This window comes from Emys orbicularis, chromosome 1, assembly GCF_028017835.1.
Source record: "Emys orbicularis isolate rEmyOrb1 chromosome 1, rEmyOrb1.hap1, whole genome shotgun sequence".
NCBI classification, from domain to species: domain Eukaryota; kingdom Metazoa; phylum Chordata; order Testudines; family Emydidae; genus Emys; species Emys orbicularis.
In genome coordinates this window covers 359,687,339-359,705,292 of record NC_088683.1, presented here as the reverse complement: position 1 = coordinate 359,705,292, position 17,954 = coordinate 359,687,339, and the positions used below count along the sequence as shown (strand labels likewise).

The 17,954-nt window shown below is 40.6% G+C and overlaps 1 protein-coding gene across 1 annotated transcript in view; it reads left to right on the top strand.

Annotated features, from left to right (window-relative positions):
• POLD3 (DNA polymerase delta 3, accessory subunit) overlaps nucleotides 1-17,954 on the top strand; it is a 42,362-nt gene that overhangs the window by 11,914 nt on the left and 12,494 nt on the right. The window contains exons 6-9 of the mRNA XM_065408541.1: nucleotides 2,898-3,162; nucleotides 8,101-8,173; nucleotides 10,344-10,506; nucleotides 11,841-11,947. Of these exons, the coding sequence (XP_065264613.1) occupies nucleotides 2,898-3,162; nucleotides 8,101-8,173; nucleotides 10,344-10,506; nucleotides 11,841-11,947 (608 nt within the window). The remainder of the gene's footprint in view (nucleotides 1-2,897; nucleotides 3,163-8,100; nucleotides 8,174-10,343; nucleotides 10,507-11,840; nucleotides 11,948-17,954) is intronic.

The window sequence follows — 17,954 nt, the reverse complement described above, 5'->3', positions numbered from 1 at the left end:
TGCTATCATATGGACGTTCTTCTTGGACCCCCTTTTCCTTTTAAAATTGTTTGAATGTAGGGCTGATGAGTTGCATTTATATAGCACCCTTCATGAGTAGAACTCAGGGTTTCACAAACACGTGTCTGTGTTGTTACTCTGTCAGTCAGAAGGGCAAATTGAAACCGAAGTCCAGAAAAGTGCAGTGACGTGCTCAAAGTTGCCTAGTCAGTCAAAGGCAAAGTCACAGATAGAACCCAGGTCGCTTGACTCCCACTCCTGTGCTCTGTCCGCTGGAGCATGCTACCTCCTCTAAAAGGTGCCCTGGAAAATGATGTCCTTTTGTACAGAACAGATAGTCTTGGCAGAGGCAGTGCAAGCCTTCCCCACACCTGATTGGGAAAGGGATCACCTCCGAATTGAGGGGAATTCTGTCTCCATGGCTGGTTAATCCTTTTTCCTTTCCGAGATTCATAGCAGGGGCAAAGTAATGCCAGTGGTGGAGGTGATTTCTGTTGGGTTGGTATTTGTCCGCAAGGGACTGGATTGAGGCCACCAAAGTAACTTTAAATAGGCCTCCAAACAGCTATTCGATAATGACTCCACGTTTGAGCCTCTCTTGAAATTACGATCTCCATTGTATTTATGCACCTCTGTTTTACAAACACCTGTTGCGTACTTTTTTCTTTGTACACTTGGGCAAATTAGTGAATTTAGTTTCCATAGTGATAGCTGATAGCGCCATGAAATCCACGAGGGACTTTCCTATGGCCAGTCTATTTTATGTGGAAGGCACTCAGCTACCAAAGTTAGGGGCAGCAGTACAAGTCCTAAAATAGATATGTAGCTGCCTCGAAAACGCCTACAAGAGAACGTTTACTATCCCAGCCAATGTCCTGTAGCTCGGGGGCCTGGGGGGGGGGGGGCAGAGAGTTGTTTTTCCTGACTAGATGATAGCAAGCACCATAGTAAATGATAGAAAATTATGTTCCAATTAAAATGTACAAAGTCTGGCCATAGTTGCCATACTTCGATATTAATGTATCCTAGGGCACCCTCTGCAGTGAAATCTGTATCTTGGCGTAAATCCATGTTTCTGACTTAAAAATTGCTAAGGTTTAGGCCATACAGAACTTTAAAATAACTCTCTCAAACTTGTTTTTAAATTCATGTGGCGTCTTGGTGCTGAATTTTCTAACTGAATTTAAAACACGCAGCCTGTAATTCAGAGGTGACTTACACTGCAGGCAATGCTGGCTATTATGAGCTGAACTGGTTGGGCATGGCAGAGGAATAAGATATTCTTCTCCGTATTATCATTCTAGCTTGTTAATTTGTGACCTAATTAGAGTAAATTTAGACTGACTGTTGTATTTCCTCTTTCTGAAAATTCTATTAATGTAGTAGTCAGCTATTGGGTTTTAACGCATACACAAAAAGCAGAAAATCTTACAGCTGGTTTTCAACATGAAAACAATCCTGTGGACTTTGGGCCTGATCCAAAGGCCGTTGAAGTCAGTGGGTAATCGGTTTTAATTTGGGGTAATCACACTGCTTCTCATTAAGGTGTAGTGCAGATGCAAAATCTTAACAGTGACCTCTGCAGTGTTAAGGCAGATTAACTTCCCAAATATATTGAATGTGTGACAGTCAGATATGCTGATCCTTTGGTATAATTGATGTAAATGAATGAGAGTTCACTGTTAAAGTTTTGCATTTTGGTGTGAAATTGATGAAGTTGGGGTATGTATTACTTATTGGTGTCTGGTATTACTTATTGGTGTCTGGAGATGGCAGTGAAAGTTTTATGGGGTGTTGGAGTGTGTTATTGTTAGTTTTGGAGGCAAAGTGAAGGTGGAAAGAAATGCACACATCTTTTCCCTTCTTATTTTAATGCTTGTAAGGTTTTGGGTGGACTGGGTATGTCCTGTCGCAACCTTAAACTACATTAGTGACGATGTTGTTTGTTAGTATATGTTAGTTTCTACTTAATGTGAAATTAATCATGAGCTGTGCTTATATAATGTTATGGCACAGTAGTGGAATGGTCTGAGATTGATACAATTAACTCATTATTGTTTTATTTCTTACATAAATAAAAATACTCAATCAGAAAGTGCAGTTCTTACCAGCTCCCATAGTGCTTGGGTGTTTCAAAGAAAAATCAGGATGGGAGTCGATCTAGTGGTTCACATAGGGGAAATAAGGATTCAGGACCTGTCAGTGAATTGCTTTGTAACCTTGAGCAAGTTATTTAACTTCTGTGCCTCAGTGTCCCCAGTCAACCACATTTCAGATCGTATAAGGATGTGTTCCTTATATCCAAAATGTGCATAGAAATAACTTTTGTGTACTGAGTCTCCAAATGTTTTGGATGTCCTCTGAGCCACTTGGATAGTATGGCTCAATCTATAATACTTACCTATTTCACCTATTCATGAAGCTTGGCTACTACAGTGAGAGGTGCATTAGAAATTCCGAAAATAAGATCATTCATGTTGTAGACTGTCAGATGAAGTATATTTACAAAATATGATTACATTTATATGGAAAGCTTTAGCAAGTGATTCACTGGTAATACAAATGTAACCAATTTAGGAATAAAATAGAGCTACTTTCCCTCCTCTTTTCCCACTGTGTAATGACAAGTGTTTTTCCTCAATGAAATTTGATCAGCTTGTTTTGTATTTTAATGCTTCAACCCCTGCTGACATGTTCAAATGATCGCTTCAGTGTGACGTCTCTCCCACTCTAACTGTGTGCTAGCTTTTCTTTGTAGTCCGTGCCTGAATTAAATTGCTCCTTTTCCCCATAACAGTATAATATAGAACCAGGAAAGTAAGACACTACTAGAGAGGAAGCTGAGGTGGAAAATAAGACGTTAAAGTACTAATTAAATTTTTCACTCCATCACCCAGGTTTAGTGCCATTCAGTGTGCTGCTGCAGTCCCCAGGACGTCAGCTGAAGTTTCTCAAGTTCAGACGTCTGCACAGGCTGATTCTCAGACATCAAATGACACACATGCTGTCAATGTGCCTACAATCAATGGTCATGTCTCATCAACTGCTAAACAGCCCTCCCCTCAGCCCAAAGGCATCATGGGAATGTTTGCTACAAAATCAGCTTCCAAATCCCAAGACACAAATAAAGAAACTAAACCAGAGTCCAAAGAGACAACAGTTGTAAGTTACCTCAACATCCTATGGCAATTTGTTTGGATAATAGCCTTACTAACTTCACTTTTACTCTTCAATCTAAATAAACTTTGTCAGTGGCAACTCCCTCCCATTGCTTCGAATTCTAGCCTTATTGTAGCCCGAGAATACTTAAACCCTCTCGTCATTTAAAATATCGAATGATGTCGGCTCAGTCATTTTTTCTTTAGCTAGTTTGTGCCTCATTCACTTATCGTTTCCTCAGAAGTTCTGTTTTCCAAGCCTTTTGTGGGTTTTTTGCTCTCCTTCAGACTTGGCACAGATCCTCAGCTGGTGTAAATCAGCATAACTCTATTGCAGTCAATGGAACTATGTCCATGTAATAAAGATAATTCAAACCTTTGTTAAACAAGCTGCTTAACTGATCACCCATATCACCTTTCTTTTTAAGAGGCTTGCATACTTGCTCTCATTTTATGTCTGTGTACACTTAGAACTCAAAAGGCAGTATGAAACTTAACTGTGGTAGACGTGTACACCATTTCACAATCTTAGTTAACAACTGTAACTTGTTTAGTTTCAAAGATACTTTACAACAAAGCTGATTGGAACCTTTTACAAAACAAGGACACATGCTGTAACTGTGACACTCTTTAAAGCTCATACCCAAGCATGAAAACTTCCTTACTAATTTGTACCCAATTTCAGTAATCAGTCAACTAAGAAAAACTCTGTATTACTTATCAGATTTTTCCTCAGCTGTCAGCTTTCAGCTCACTGTTCACTGTTGGCACTGCAAATGCAGGTGGAGGAAAGAACAGACAACTCTTCCCAGTGCTCTAGCAGGCAACCTGAATTGCTGTAAAATAGAAAATGACAGGGGAAGGTGCCTATCCAAGATAGTATTTGATGTCACCAGGAGGATTCCCAGGTGGCCAGCCCAGGACCCCAGTCTTCTACCTTCCAGGTGTCTTTGGCTTTCAGAAAGTGATGTGATGAAGGAGACAGGTTGTTTTATCTCATATCTGCTGGGTGGTCCCACTTGGTTCCTGTTTTGGAGGTGCTGGTGTGGACCAATGATATGGTGACCATACTGCTGCTGAAGATTCAAAATGTCCAATCAAAAATGAGAGTTGTTCTCTCTCACTATTCAATCAGAAAATGAGGCATCACCTTTGAGTTTTTGGAAGTGGGGCTGGAATTTTGCAGTCTTTTAGAACATAAGGATGGCCATATTGGGTCAGACCAAAGGTCCATCTAGCCTAATATCCTGTCTTCCCACAGTGTCCAATGCCAGATGCCCCAGTGGGAATGAACAGTATAGGTAATCCTCAAGTGATTTTCCCCCCCACCCATCGCCTATTCCCAGCTTCTGGCAAACAGAGGCTAGGGACACCACCCCTGCCCCTCCTGGCTAATAGCCATTGATAGACTTATTCTCCATGAACTTATCTAGTTCTTTTTGAACCCTGTTATAGTCTTGGTCTTCACAACATCCTCTGGCAAAGAGTTCCACAGGTTGACTGTGCGTTGTGTGAAGAAATAATTTCTTTTGTTTATTTTAAACCTGCTGCCTATTAATTTCATTTGGTGACCCCTAGTTCTCATGTGATGAGGAGGAGTAAATAACACTTTATTATTTACTTTCTCCACACCAGTCATGATTTTATAGACCTCTATCATATTCCCCCTTAGTCGTCTCTTTTCCAAGCTGAAAAGTCCCAACTTTATTAATCCCTCCTCATACGGAAGCTGTTCCATTCCCCTGATCATTTTTGTTGCCCTTTTCTGAACCTTTTCCAGTTCCAATATATCTTTTTTGAGATGGGGTGACCACATCTGCATGCAGTATTCAAGATGTGGGCATACTGTGGATTTATATAGAGGCAGTATATCTTCTGTCGTCTTATCTAGCCCTTTCTTAATGATTCCCAATATTCTGTTTGCTTTTTTAACTGCCGCTGCACATTGAGTGGATGTTTTCAGAGAACTATCCACAATGACTCCAAGATCTTTCTTGAGTGGTAGCAGTGAAATTTAGACCTCAGCATTTTATATGTATAGTTGGGATTATGTTTTCCAGTGTGCATTACTTTGCATTTATCAACATTGAATTTCATCTGCCATTTTGTTGCCCAGTCACCCAGTTTTGTGAGATCCTTTTGTAGCTATTCGCAGTCTGCTTGGGACTTAGCTATCTTGAGTAGTTTTGTATCATCTGAAAATTTTGCTACCTCACTGTTTACCCCTTTTTCCAGATCATTTATGAATATGTTGAATTGGACTGGTCCAAGTACAGACCCCTGGGGGACACCACTATTTACTTCTCTTCATTCTGAAAACCGAACATTTATTCCTACCCTTTGTTTCCTATCTTTTAACCAGTTACCAATCCATGAGAGCACCTTCCCTCTTATCCCCTAACAGCTTACTTTGCGTAAGAGCTTTTGGGGAGGGACCTAGTCAAAGGCTTTTTGAAAATCTAAATACACTATATCCACTGGATCTCCCTTGTCCACATGCTTGTTGACCCCCTCAAAGAATTCTAGTGGATTGGTGAGGCATGGTTTCCCTTTACAAAAACCACCTTGACTCTTCCCCAACATTATGTTCATCTTTGTGTCCGACAATTTTGTTCTTTACTATAGTTTCAACCAATTTTCCTGTACTGAAGTCAGGCTTATTGGCCTGTAATTGCCGGGATCACCCTTGGAGCCCTTTTAAAAAAAATTGGCGTCACATTAGCTATCATCCAGTCATTTGGTACAGAATGACTCTTTGTGCAAAACATCTTGTCATAGGAGCCTGCGTAAGACAAGTTGATCATAGCTGTTGGTACAACCACCTTGGGACATACATTACACACCGGATGGTTTGTTCTGGTCAGCAACCTACCTCCATAACTTACCTCACTTTCCATGGGCCCCTATGTGGGACCTCCCTTGGCCAGCTTTGCTGTTATGCTTGCTCAGGTTGCAGTGCCTCCATCAACACTCTGCTAGCTGCTGAAATGTCCAGTTTTAAGTTTATATTGCTAATACAAAGTCCCTCGGCATTCTTTAAACTTGTTTTAACAGTCCATTACACAATTCAAAGTCACTTAAAGAACAGTTGCTCCCCAGTAGGCTGGTACAGCTGTATAAATCTTCCACTTCTTATTTTAACAACAGTGTTGGGACCTTTGTAAATATGGTGCAGTTGAGTCTGTGCTTTATTGATCAGTACAGTTCTGATTATTCTACTTTGCGATCAAATGTCTTCATAACATACTACTTCAATCTTTTTTTATTTACTGCCTCTTTCAGCACAGATGTATTTCTCTAACTTGATACCATAAGCATGTTTGATCGCAAATATTACTTTATCACTAAACTACAAGAAATCAGTATGAATTCAACCCCTTTTCCCGAACAGATTTGCCCCTGAGGTAAACCCTGCCATTAAAGTTTACAACATTTTGTCTAAAGTTGTATCACTTATAGTTGACTTCCCTTTTACACATATAACTTCATTTAATCACAACTGTTGATGCAGGCTGGTTCTCTATTTTTCCTACTACTTCTATCTGACAACACAATATATAGTATCTTAATATTTGATATCCATTTTTAGTTCGTTCATTCGTAGACTGGGAAAAAGGGAAGTCTCTTTGGCTGCACCAACAGTACACTCTAGTGAAAGGCTGCAGAAACTCGGTCTATTTGGAAAGTTTGACGAAACCTTGCTGTTAGACTTTGATTTTTTTTTATTCTCTCAGCCCTCTGTCCTGTCTTTTCTGAAAAGTCTTGATGTCAGGGCAATTCTTAAATAGTGATAACTTATAATTTGGTGGCCTTAGTCATTATGTCCAGTAGAACTATGCCAATTTATGCCAGCTGAAGTTCCTGCCCTCTGTAGTGCTCAAAAGTGAACTGTTCCTAAAAGTTACTGGAATGTGAACTTAGAGTATCCATGACATCTCCCTAGATGATAACTTATGTTAGGGTCATTAAAGTTTGGACTCTGAGAGAGGCATTTGCAGCTTGATTTTCATGTGCCCAAAATTCTGAACTCTTATCCCCTGTTTCTTCTGAGAAAGGTAGGATACTCATAGTATTCAGACTTTTTTTTTTTTTAAGAGAGGAATGGCAGGAAGGTTAGACCTTAATTTAGAGTAGTGCCGATAGGTTTTTAAAACACTATGACAGATAAATGGATATTTTTAAAAAATGGTTAGGTAGCTTCACAATGTCAGTTTTCATAATTTAACATACATTGGTTCAAAGTGAATTTAGGGATGGTGAACTATGCTAGCTTGATGGTCTTGGAGTCTAAAGGAGTTGGGCAGTAAACTCCCATTGAAAGTCAATGAGACTCGGGCATCTAATGCCCGTTAGCACTTTTGAAACTCTTACCCTGCAGATTGGGTATGTTTATAGAACAGGTATAGCACGCGTAGTGGAAGTGCAAGCTCCTTTGCACTGTTCTACTAGTGTGTCATTGTAATGGGGTAGCTAAATCTCCACGGCCCGTTCAGTCTTTGGGTGGTCTTTTTTCAATCAATGCAAATTGGGGTAATGGTGTTTTCCGATACGAACGTTGGTTCACTGGGAATCGGTCTGAACCCCAGCAGCTTATTTAGTAAATGATGCTGAACAGCCATCAGATGGGAATGACTTTACGATCTGGGTTGACCTTGAACTGGTGACCTAGGAGTGAAAAGTTCCATGCTCCTTTAACAATTCCCTGAAAGATGAAGTCTCTGCAATGGAGAAATTCAGTCTTTTCCCATAAACATGCTGTTGACAAGAAGAAAATCAGTCTGTTGTATTAGTGAGTTTTATGTATCTAGAGACTGCAGTATTATGTATTTTGAAGGCTGCATGTGCCAGGTTTGGTGGAGGTCTTGTGTTAATTCTTGTTTTTACTAGAATTTTGATTGTGTATGAAAAACCGTCTTACAGTTTCTCTTATCTTTACTTCCAGGCAACTACAGTAAGCAGCAAAGTTCCACCCAAAGGGAATGCAATGAGCAACTTTTTTGGAAAAGCTGCCATGAGTAAGCATGATATAATATGCATCTGTCTCCTGAAATCATTGTGGTAATGGGTGGGCTAATTGTAGGAAGGGCCTACTTTGGAACATTAGGAAATCATTGTTTTAGTAAAGTACTGAAGCAGTGAAAATATGGATGATAGCAAGTGTGTATTCTTTGCTATATAGGAGAGTTGTAAGTGGAATATTTCATACTAGAAACTTATTAGGTGGAGAGCAATTGGGCTGACACTTGTCATACAGATTTTTAACCCTTTGAATTTTTATTGCATAACATTTTTTATTTAAAATGAGCATTTTGGGACAGGAGAACTGACTACTTGAAAATAGTTCCTGAAAACTGCTATCCATGGAGTGTGTTAATGGTAGTGATTTGAGAGAAAAATTGGAATTTAGATCATTTGTGGGATAATAAAGAGCGGACAATTGGAATGGATGAATGAGGGAGATTTTTCTAAGTGAAGTCATGTGAAGATTCTGAAAGGAAAGGGTTTGGGGAGCGAATGTGTAAGACTTTCTTCAAATGTGCACCGGTAGCAAGAAAAGGAGGAGGAGCTAATGAGGCGTTTCCGGAACAAAGTTGGGGGTGGTATTGATAGTGTTGCTCTGAAAGAAATCTGTTGGATTTTGCACAGTGCAGGATCTAGCATTGAACATTTAATAAATGATATTAGAGTAGTGTCTGATCATAGTGATAGAGATCCGCTTAGGTTTCCATTGTAAGTCCTTGTTTTGTTAAGGTATGACAGTGTGAGATGAGGAGATTGTCATCATAAACTTTAAAATTATATGAGCAGTTATTACCATTAATCCAATTAAATACTTAATATCTACAAAGAGCCCAAGATCAAAAGAACATGTTCTAAAAAGTGGAGAAGCTGACATAAAATGGAAAGGCAACTAATTTGGAATAAATGACTTTCTTCCTCTACTCTGTTGCCGTGGGTGGTGTACTGTGTACTACTCTGGTACTGAGCTCCTGTGAATACACCTTTTCAATGACCTTTGTCTGGTGACTGAAAGGATGGAGCAGCATTGCCAGGAACAAGGGGGCCGAGAGAAACTTGGCTCTTGGGAACTAATGTGTGTCTTCCCTAACCTCAGAAACCTTATCTCAAGACTCTGGCAATAACAAACAATGATTGGGTCCTCTGACTTTTGCTGCTCAACATGCGGATGGTCATTTTGTGTCATAGGTGAGATGCGTTACCTAGCTAGGATCACTGAAACTTTGCTAGATGAAGCAGCTGACCTGTTTTTGATGGACCTAGGTCCAACTGACGGCTTGATTCAGCATGAGCCAAAGGATGGGTGCCAGAAAGATGCTGATGGCAATTTTATTAGAGCTGTCCGCAGTCTCTGATCCCATTGATCGTGAGGTTTTGTTGACTCAGTTGTTGAATACTTACTCTTGCTCCTTGAAGTATCTAAGATGTGGGTTTTAGCTTGTCACCTCTCCTGTTCAGTGTACATGTATGGCTGCTGAGTGAAATCAAGGCATTGTGGTTAGGCTGCTGGTGTATCAGACCACTGCCTATCATTCTGACCAATACTGTCTCACTGGTTCTTTGTAGTCCCCTGTCTGTCTGTGTCCATCTATTGTCTCTTGTCTTGTACTTAGATTGTAATCTCTTTGGGGCAGGGAGCATCTCTTTAGTCTGTGATTGTACAGTGCCTGGCACAGCTGGGTCCTAGGTTATAACTATGACTCCTTGGTGCTGCAGTAATACAAATAATAATCGTGGGCTACCGTGTCACAATCCTAGAAGCTAAACACAGCTCCATCTGCACTTCATCAGTCCTGGATTTTGCTGTTTCTCTGCTTCTCGTACCTGACTAATATTTGGACTTGGATAGGAATGAAGTGGCTGAGCTGAACCCAGAAGATGGAAATGATGTTGCGTTGAGGGATTCATCTAGAGCAGTAGAGGGGATCATGCCTGCCCCTTCATATGGAAGTGTGGTGGTGCCCTTTTTCTGGTATGGCTTGCAGTTGTAAGGTCATATAGGATCCCATGATGCTTCTGGATGTGGTCTGTAGTGACGTCTTCCATCTCTGGTTGACTGAGACTACAACCTTTCCTTTTGCGTGCAGACACTGTTCATTAATTCCTTTGTCATTTCCAGTCCATGTTGAATAACCAGTGTGCGCTCTTTGTTTGTATTATTCACAGATAAGCTTAAAGTCAGCTCTGAGTGTGAACAGCCAAAGGAAGAAAAAACAGTAGCCAAGCCCTCAGTTTCGGTAATGGAACCAAAATCACCCCCCAGTGCAGCAGTGGAGAAACCTGGGAAGAAAATGGAGCCTGTGAAAATTCAGCAAAAGGACAAAAGAAGGTAGAGCTGTGGTTTTCAAACTCTGATCCATAGGACTGCTTGCTGATGGTATGCAGAGAGCTGCCTGGGCACGTGGTGCTGGCTCAAATCCTTGTTTCCAGCAACATAAATTGCATTAAAGACAGCTAAAAATATATTAAAATTCTTTCCTAGTATTTCTTTTCCATGTAAGCAATAGCTGTAGCTACAGTAGGGACATTATGCAATTGCAAATGGTAGGGCGGTAGTCCAGGTAATCACCAGTGGGCGGGGAGGTGTTCTACGAGACAATCTCTTTGAGTTGTGGCCCACACTGAACAAACTTGGTAACCTCTGAGAGCAATATGGGGAGCTGGCAAGATCACCTGTATTGCAGGGTGGATTTATATTCCCAAACTTATGTGTACAGACAGCTTTCAACACGTGAAGTTCTGCTTGATGGTTGGAGTAACTGATGTACTGCTGCTTTTTAGGACACTGAATTACGTTGGGTGATGTTCCAAGTAAAATTAAGCGCAGTCCTGTGTTTTTAATCCAACCCAAGCTGACAGACCAAAAATCATTACAGCCTCATGGCTGTTTGGTGGCCTGGGTATAATTAATTGGTGGTCTCATTCCATTTCCTGCTGCGTAGGTATACACATCACCCAGCTCACTGTCACAGCTGCTGCTAATTGGCCTCCTTGTAGATCATCTCATTTGAGAAGCGAAGGGCCTGGAAACTGCACTTTGGCAGTGTAGGGAAGACTACTTGGGCTTACCTGTTCTATGAATATGCAGAGGCCTTCAGCCTCCAGGGCTTTTAGTCTGGCATGTCGCACCAGCTCTAAAAGAAGAAAGAAGCTGTTTTACTTTTCCAGTAGCAAAATGCGATTACATTAAAAAAGTCTTTAAAAAATGGCTCCAGAAATCTGAGACACTACCTCATAGTCAGTGGCAAGGAGTCTATCAAAATAACTTCTGAGTGGCTGTGTTAGGACACTAGTTCTTAGAAGGCTGAGCTGTGGTGACGAGGTCGGTAATGCACTCCTGCCAGGCTACCTTGGTCAAGCGAGATGAGGTTCTAGACAAACCTCTCTGCACGCTGCACTGGAGGGGTGCTCGAGAAATGTTCACCATATGAAGAGCTGGGAATTGGTGAGAAGGATGATCTTAAAAATAAATAAATAAAGTCCGTACATGTGCGTGCGTGTGTGTATCCACTTACGTACTTAGTTGTGCATTTTGGAGATGTCTGTGAGGTACTTGTTTTCCTTGTAATCTGAAGATTGTAGTTGCCTAAATCTGTGTGTCATTTTTTTCTAAGCACACTTAGAGGTGTGAAGCATGTTCAATTTGTTCCTTTATGCCAGTAGAGCGAAGAGGATGGATATGTCAGATAACGAGGAGAAAGAGGATGAAAATCTGAAGAAAAAGAGGAGGCGAATCAAACGACCTCAGTCTGACAGCAGTGAAGATGAAGGTAAGAAGATGTGATTACAAGAAACTAACCAAGGAAACCTGGAACAGGTGTTCTTGTTTTGACCATATTACTAAGTGATGACTTTAACAGCCTTGGGTGGTGGTAACAGTTGAGGGAATAATTTGGAAGACCCGAGAAGTATTTGTGGGCCCAGTATCCATGCAAGTGGCTGCAGTCTGAGTTTCCCTCAATATTTTTGCCACAAGCCACCTCAATGTGCATTCTGGAGGCCCCAAGTAATTTGGTCTTATTGTAGCTTAGCTCAGACCTGGCTCTGTGCCAGTTGCACTAACTTGTGCAAAGTGGTTTCTTTGATATCCCGTGAAAGGTATAGCGCCCTCCTCAGTGTCATAACCAGTTCATTTAGTAAATTGTAAGTAGGGTGCCCCAGGAGTTAGTTTTTAGGATCTTGAGTATTCATAATGTTTATAGAAATGGTTTGGATGACAATACTAAAAGTATCAGAGGGGTAGCCGTGTTAGTCTGGATCTGTAAAAAGTGACAAAGTCCTGTGGCACCTTATAGACTAACAGAAGTATTGGAGCATAAGCTTTCTTGGGTGAATGCCCACTTTGTCAGACGCAATACTAAAAGTGAGACTTTCAAGAATACAGATAATAGAGAAATGGGAGGCAAAACAATACAGCCTTTCCCAGCTCTCATTGACTTTGATAGAAGCTGAATGCACAGAACTTTGGGGCCTGTAACGAGGAACAGCACAGCCAGATTCCAAAGGATTTGGGTATTTGAGGTGACAGATGCTGTTCAATGTAGATAATTGGGAACCAAACTGGGGAATGTGTGTTAAATGAAACAGTCGTTCATTGAGCTGATCAGGAATAGAATTCAGAGGTTGTTGAAAAATGAATGAAGCCATCATTCAGTGCACATCAACAAGAAAAGGTACAACATATACTAGGTTGTATTGGGAAAGGGTTGAAATACAGAATGAGAATTGATACTCTTGCTTTATGAGAAATACTGTGCAGTATTCGAGAATGAATAGAGGTTGTCATAGAAGTTAGAGGTGGGAAAGACCTCTTAGATTATTTTGTCAATCTTCCTGCTAATTCAGAATTGCTTTCTTTGTTCACGTTTTGTCCAATCTAGTTTTAGATGTCCCACATGATTGGACTTCTACCACTTCCCTTGTGAAACTGTTCCTCAGGCTGATTAAATCTCTCGGGGACTTTTTCCTGATGTTCCATCATAATTTTCCCTTTCTTAATTTAGTCACATTATTCCTAAGTACAACTCCTTGTACCACTGTTTTAAAAAACAAAACAAAACCCTGCTCACCCTCCTTGGTATTTACATCTTCATGTTATCTGGTCTTTCCCTTTAGTTCCCAAGCTGCTTTACATAGCTCTTATGAGGGAAGATTAAAATCAGCCTGTCTAGCCACCTGATCATTTTTGTTGCTCTTCTATGATTTTCTTCCAATTTGTCAATATCATTGTGGTAAGAAAGTGACCAGAACCGAAAGCATTATTTCAAGGTTCTTTCCAGTAGAGCCAAAGAAAGAGACTATTCCATTGCTGTGCATATGTAACCCAAAGTTCCATTGGCCTCTTTTTTGTTGCTGTATTGCATTGTAAGTGCATCATATTTGCTGTACACCAACACTTCTGTGTCTCTTCTGCATTAGAGTTCTTCTGGTCTCTCTCATTCAATATCTGCTCTGGATTATTATATGTTGGGTAGTTAGGTCTTCTGGGTACACTATCCTGTCACTTCCCTCAAAATTTGATCCAGGGATATGTGTCTTCTCTTCTTCCTGTCTTGGTATCTCTAAAAAATGCCCTCAGCTGTTCTTCCTTTGTTTTCAGTTTTCTGTTCATTGTCTCTTTACTCTAAGAATGTCATCACCAGACTCTTAATTAAATTAGAAATATAGGAACTGCCATACAGGATCAGACCAGTGGTTCATCTGGCCTGGTATCCTGTCTCTGAATATGTAGCTCATAGGTGTTGTAAATAGTCTTGGCATAGTGCTACCCCTCTTCCCCTTTTGCCCAAGTTCACTAAAATTGTTTGTAGCCAACCCCAGTCAGTTTTGAATCCAGAAGACTGGTGCCTTTATTGCTTAGGCAAAGACCACCTCAATCAAATCTGATTTAAAAACAAGGAGGGGTTGGAATTCATTGGAATACTCAGACAAGAGCAGTGTGTCATCAGCAGTAATGCATAACATTCAGTGTGTGTATAATATAAGAACAAGAATATAATTGATTCCAGTGTTTCGTGAATCCAAGCTCCCTCCTTGTTCGAATCCTGTTTGGTTTAGAAGATTTTCACTTGAGCAATGCAGTTATAATCAGTTTGTCAAAGTAGGCTTTGTCTAGGCTAGAAAGTGTTGCTGCTTTGATTTTATCGGTCTAGTTAGTGTCAAAACCCTCGCTAGGGTGGATGCAGTTATACTTGTATAGCTTATTGCAGTTCAGGAAGCGTATTACCCGGTATTGGTATAAGGCACCTTTATACTGGTATAACTATCAGTAAACAGATCACACACCTACCCAAATTTAGGTTGCTAGGTAAGAGATTGAAGTCCAGGACCTCCATTGTAGCATTTTCTGCAGTGCTTCCAGTTCCACACGCAGGGCCAGTTAGAAAGGCAAAACCGCAGGGTCTCAATGCGTGGATGAGACAATGGTGTAGGGAGGAGGGGTTTAGGTTTATTAGGAACTGGGAAAACTTTTGGGAAAGGGGGAGCCTATACAGGAAGGATGAGCTCCACCTAAACCAAAATGGAACCAGATTGCTGGCACTAAAAATTGAGAAGGTTGTAGAGCAGTTTTTAAACTAATAGCTGGGGGAAAGCCGACAGGTGTGGAGGAGCAAATGGTTCGGACAGAGACATCCCTTAGGGGAGGATCTATTAATGGAGATTCTCTATGTCCTAGTAAGGAGTAGAGGATGGAAGATGATAAAATATGGGTAGGATCTGATGAGAAACAGTCAAATGAAAAATACCATTCAATTACATCATGTAATGGCAGACAGCTAAAAAGTGACAGTTTTTTAAAGTGCTTATATACAAATGCAAGAAGTCTAAATAATAAGATGGGTGAACTAGAGTGCCTTGTGTATGAGGATATCGATATAATAGGCATCACAGAAACTTGGTGGAATGAAGATAATCAATGGGACACAGTAATACCAGGATACAAAATATATCGGAAGGACAGAACAGGTCGTGCTGGTGAGGGAATGGCACTATATGTGAAAGAAAGCGTAGAATCAAATGAAGTAAAAATCTTAAATGAACCAAACTGTACAGTTGAATCTCGATGGATAGCAATTCCATGCTTGAATAAGAAGAATATAGCAGCAGGGATATACACCTCTACCCCAATATAACACGAATTCGGATATAACACGGTAAAGCAGCGCTCCAGGGGGGCGGGGCTGCGCGCGCCGGCAGATCAAAGCAAGTTCGATATAACGCTGTTTCACCTATAACGCGGCAAGATTTTTTGGCTCCCGAGGACAGCGTTATATCGGGGTAGAGGTGTACTACCGACCGCCTGACCAGGACGGTGATTATGACTGCAAAATGCTCAGGTAGATTAGAGAGGTTATACAAATAAAAAACAAAATAATAATGGGGGATTTCAACTATCCCATATTGACTCGGTACATGTCACCTCAGGATGGGATGCAGAGATAAAGTTTCTTGACATCTTAAATGACTGCTTCTTGGAGCAGCTAGTGTTGGAACCCACAAGAGGAGAAGCAATTCTTGATTTAGTCCTAAGTGGAGCACAGGATCTGGTCCAAGAGGTGAATATAGCTGGACTGCTTGGTAATAGTGACCATAATGTAATTAAATTTAACATCCCTGTGGCAGGGAAAACGCCACAGCAGCCCAACACTGTAGCATTTAATTTCAGAAAGGGAACTACACAAAAATGAGCAAGTTAGTGAAACAGAAATTAAAAGGTGCAAGGCCAAAAGTTAAATCCCTGCAAGCTGCGTGGAACTTTTTAAAGACACCATAATAGAGGCTCAACTTAAATGTATGCCCCAAATTAAAAAACATACTAAGAGAACCAAAAAAAGTGCCACCGTGGCTAAACAACAAAGTAAAAGAAGCAGTGAGAGGCAAAAAGGCATCTTTTAAAAAGTGGAAGTTAAATCTTAGTGAGGAAAATAGAAAGGAGCATAAACTCTGGCAAGTGAAGTGTAAAAATATAATTAGGAAGGCCAAAAAAGAATTTGAAGAACAGCTAGCCAAAGACTCAAAGTAATAGCAAAAGAATTTTTAAGTATATCAGAAGCAGGAAGCCTGCTAAACAACCAGTGAGGCCACTGGACGATTGAGATGCTAAAGGTGTACTCAAGGACGATAAGGCCATTGCGGAGAAACTAAATGAATTCTTTGCATTGGTCTTCACAGTTGAGGACGTGAGGGAGATTCCCAAACCTGAGCCATTCTTTTTAGGGGACAAATCTGAGGAACTGTCCCAGATTGAGGTGTCATTAGAGGAGGTTTTGGAACAAATTGATAAATTAAACAGTAATAAGTTACTAGGACCAGATGGTATTCACCCAAAAGTCCTGAAGGAACTCAAATGTGAAATTGCAGAACTACTAACTGTGGTTTGTAACCTATAATTTAAATCAGCTTCTGTACCAGAGGACTGGAGGATAGCTAATGTGTGAAGCCAATTTTTAAAAAGGGCTCCAGAGGTGATCCTGGCAATTAGAGGCTGGTAAGCCTGACTTCAGTACTGGGCACACTGATTGAAACTACAGTAAAGTCAGAATTGTTAGGCATATATTGAACAGAATTTGTCAGGGAAGAGTCAACATGGTTTTTGTAAAGGGAAATCATGCCTCACCAATCTACTAGAATTCTTTGAGGGGGTCAACAAGCATGTGGACAAGGGGGATCCAGTGGATATAGTGTACTTAGATTTTCAGAAAGCTTTTGACAAGGTTCCTCACCAAAGGCTCTTAAGAAAAGTAAGCTGTTATGGGATAAGAGGGAAGTTCCTCTCGTGGTTTAGTAACTGGTTAAAAGATAGGAAACAAAGGGTAGGAATAAATGGTCAGTTTTCAGAATGGAGAGAGGTAAATAGTGGTGTCCCCCAGGGGTCTGTTCTGGGACCAGTCCAATTCAACATATTCATAAATGATCTGGAAAAAGGGGTAAACAGTGACGTGACAAATTTTGCCGATGATACAAAACCACTCAAGATAGTTAAATCCAAAGCATACTGGGAAGAGCTACAAAGGGATCTCTCAGAACTGGGCGACTGGGCAACAAATGGCAGATGAAATTCAATGTTGATAAATGCAAAGTAATGCACACTGGAAAACATATCCCAACTATACATATAAAATGATGGGGTCTAAATTAGCTGTTACCATTCAAGAAAGAGATCTTGGAGTCATTATGGATAGTTCTCTGAAAACATCCACTTATGTGCAGCGGCAGTCAAAAAAGTGAACAGAATGTTGGGAATCATTAAGAAAGGGATAGATAAGATGACAGAAAATATCATATTGCCTCTATATAAATCCATGGTACGCCCACATCTTGAATACTGTAGGCAGATGTGGTCGCCCCATCTCAAAAAAGATATATTGGAATTGGAAAAGGTTCAGAAAAGGGCAACAAAAATGATTAGGGGTATGGAACGGCTGCCATATGAGGAGAGATTAATAAAACTGGGACTTTTCAGCTTGGAAAAGGGATGACTAAGGGGGGAATATGATAGAGGGCTATAAAATCATGACTGGTGTGGAGAAAGTAAATAAGCAAGTGTTATTTACTCCTTCTCATAACACAAGAACTAGGGGTCACCAAATAAAATTAATAGGCAGCAGGTTTAAAATAAACCAAAGGAAGTATTTCTACACAGAACGTACATTTAACCTGTGGAACTCTTTGTCAGAGGATGTTGTGAAGGCCAAGACTGTAACAGGGTTAAAAAAAGAACTAGATAATTTCATGGAGGACAGGTCCATCAATGGCTATTAGCCAGGAGGGGCAGGC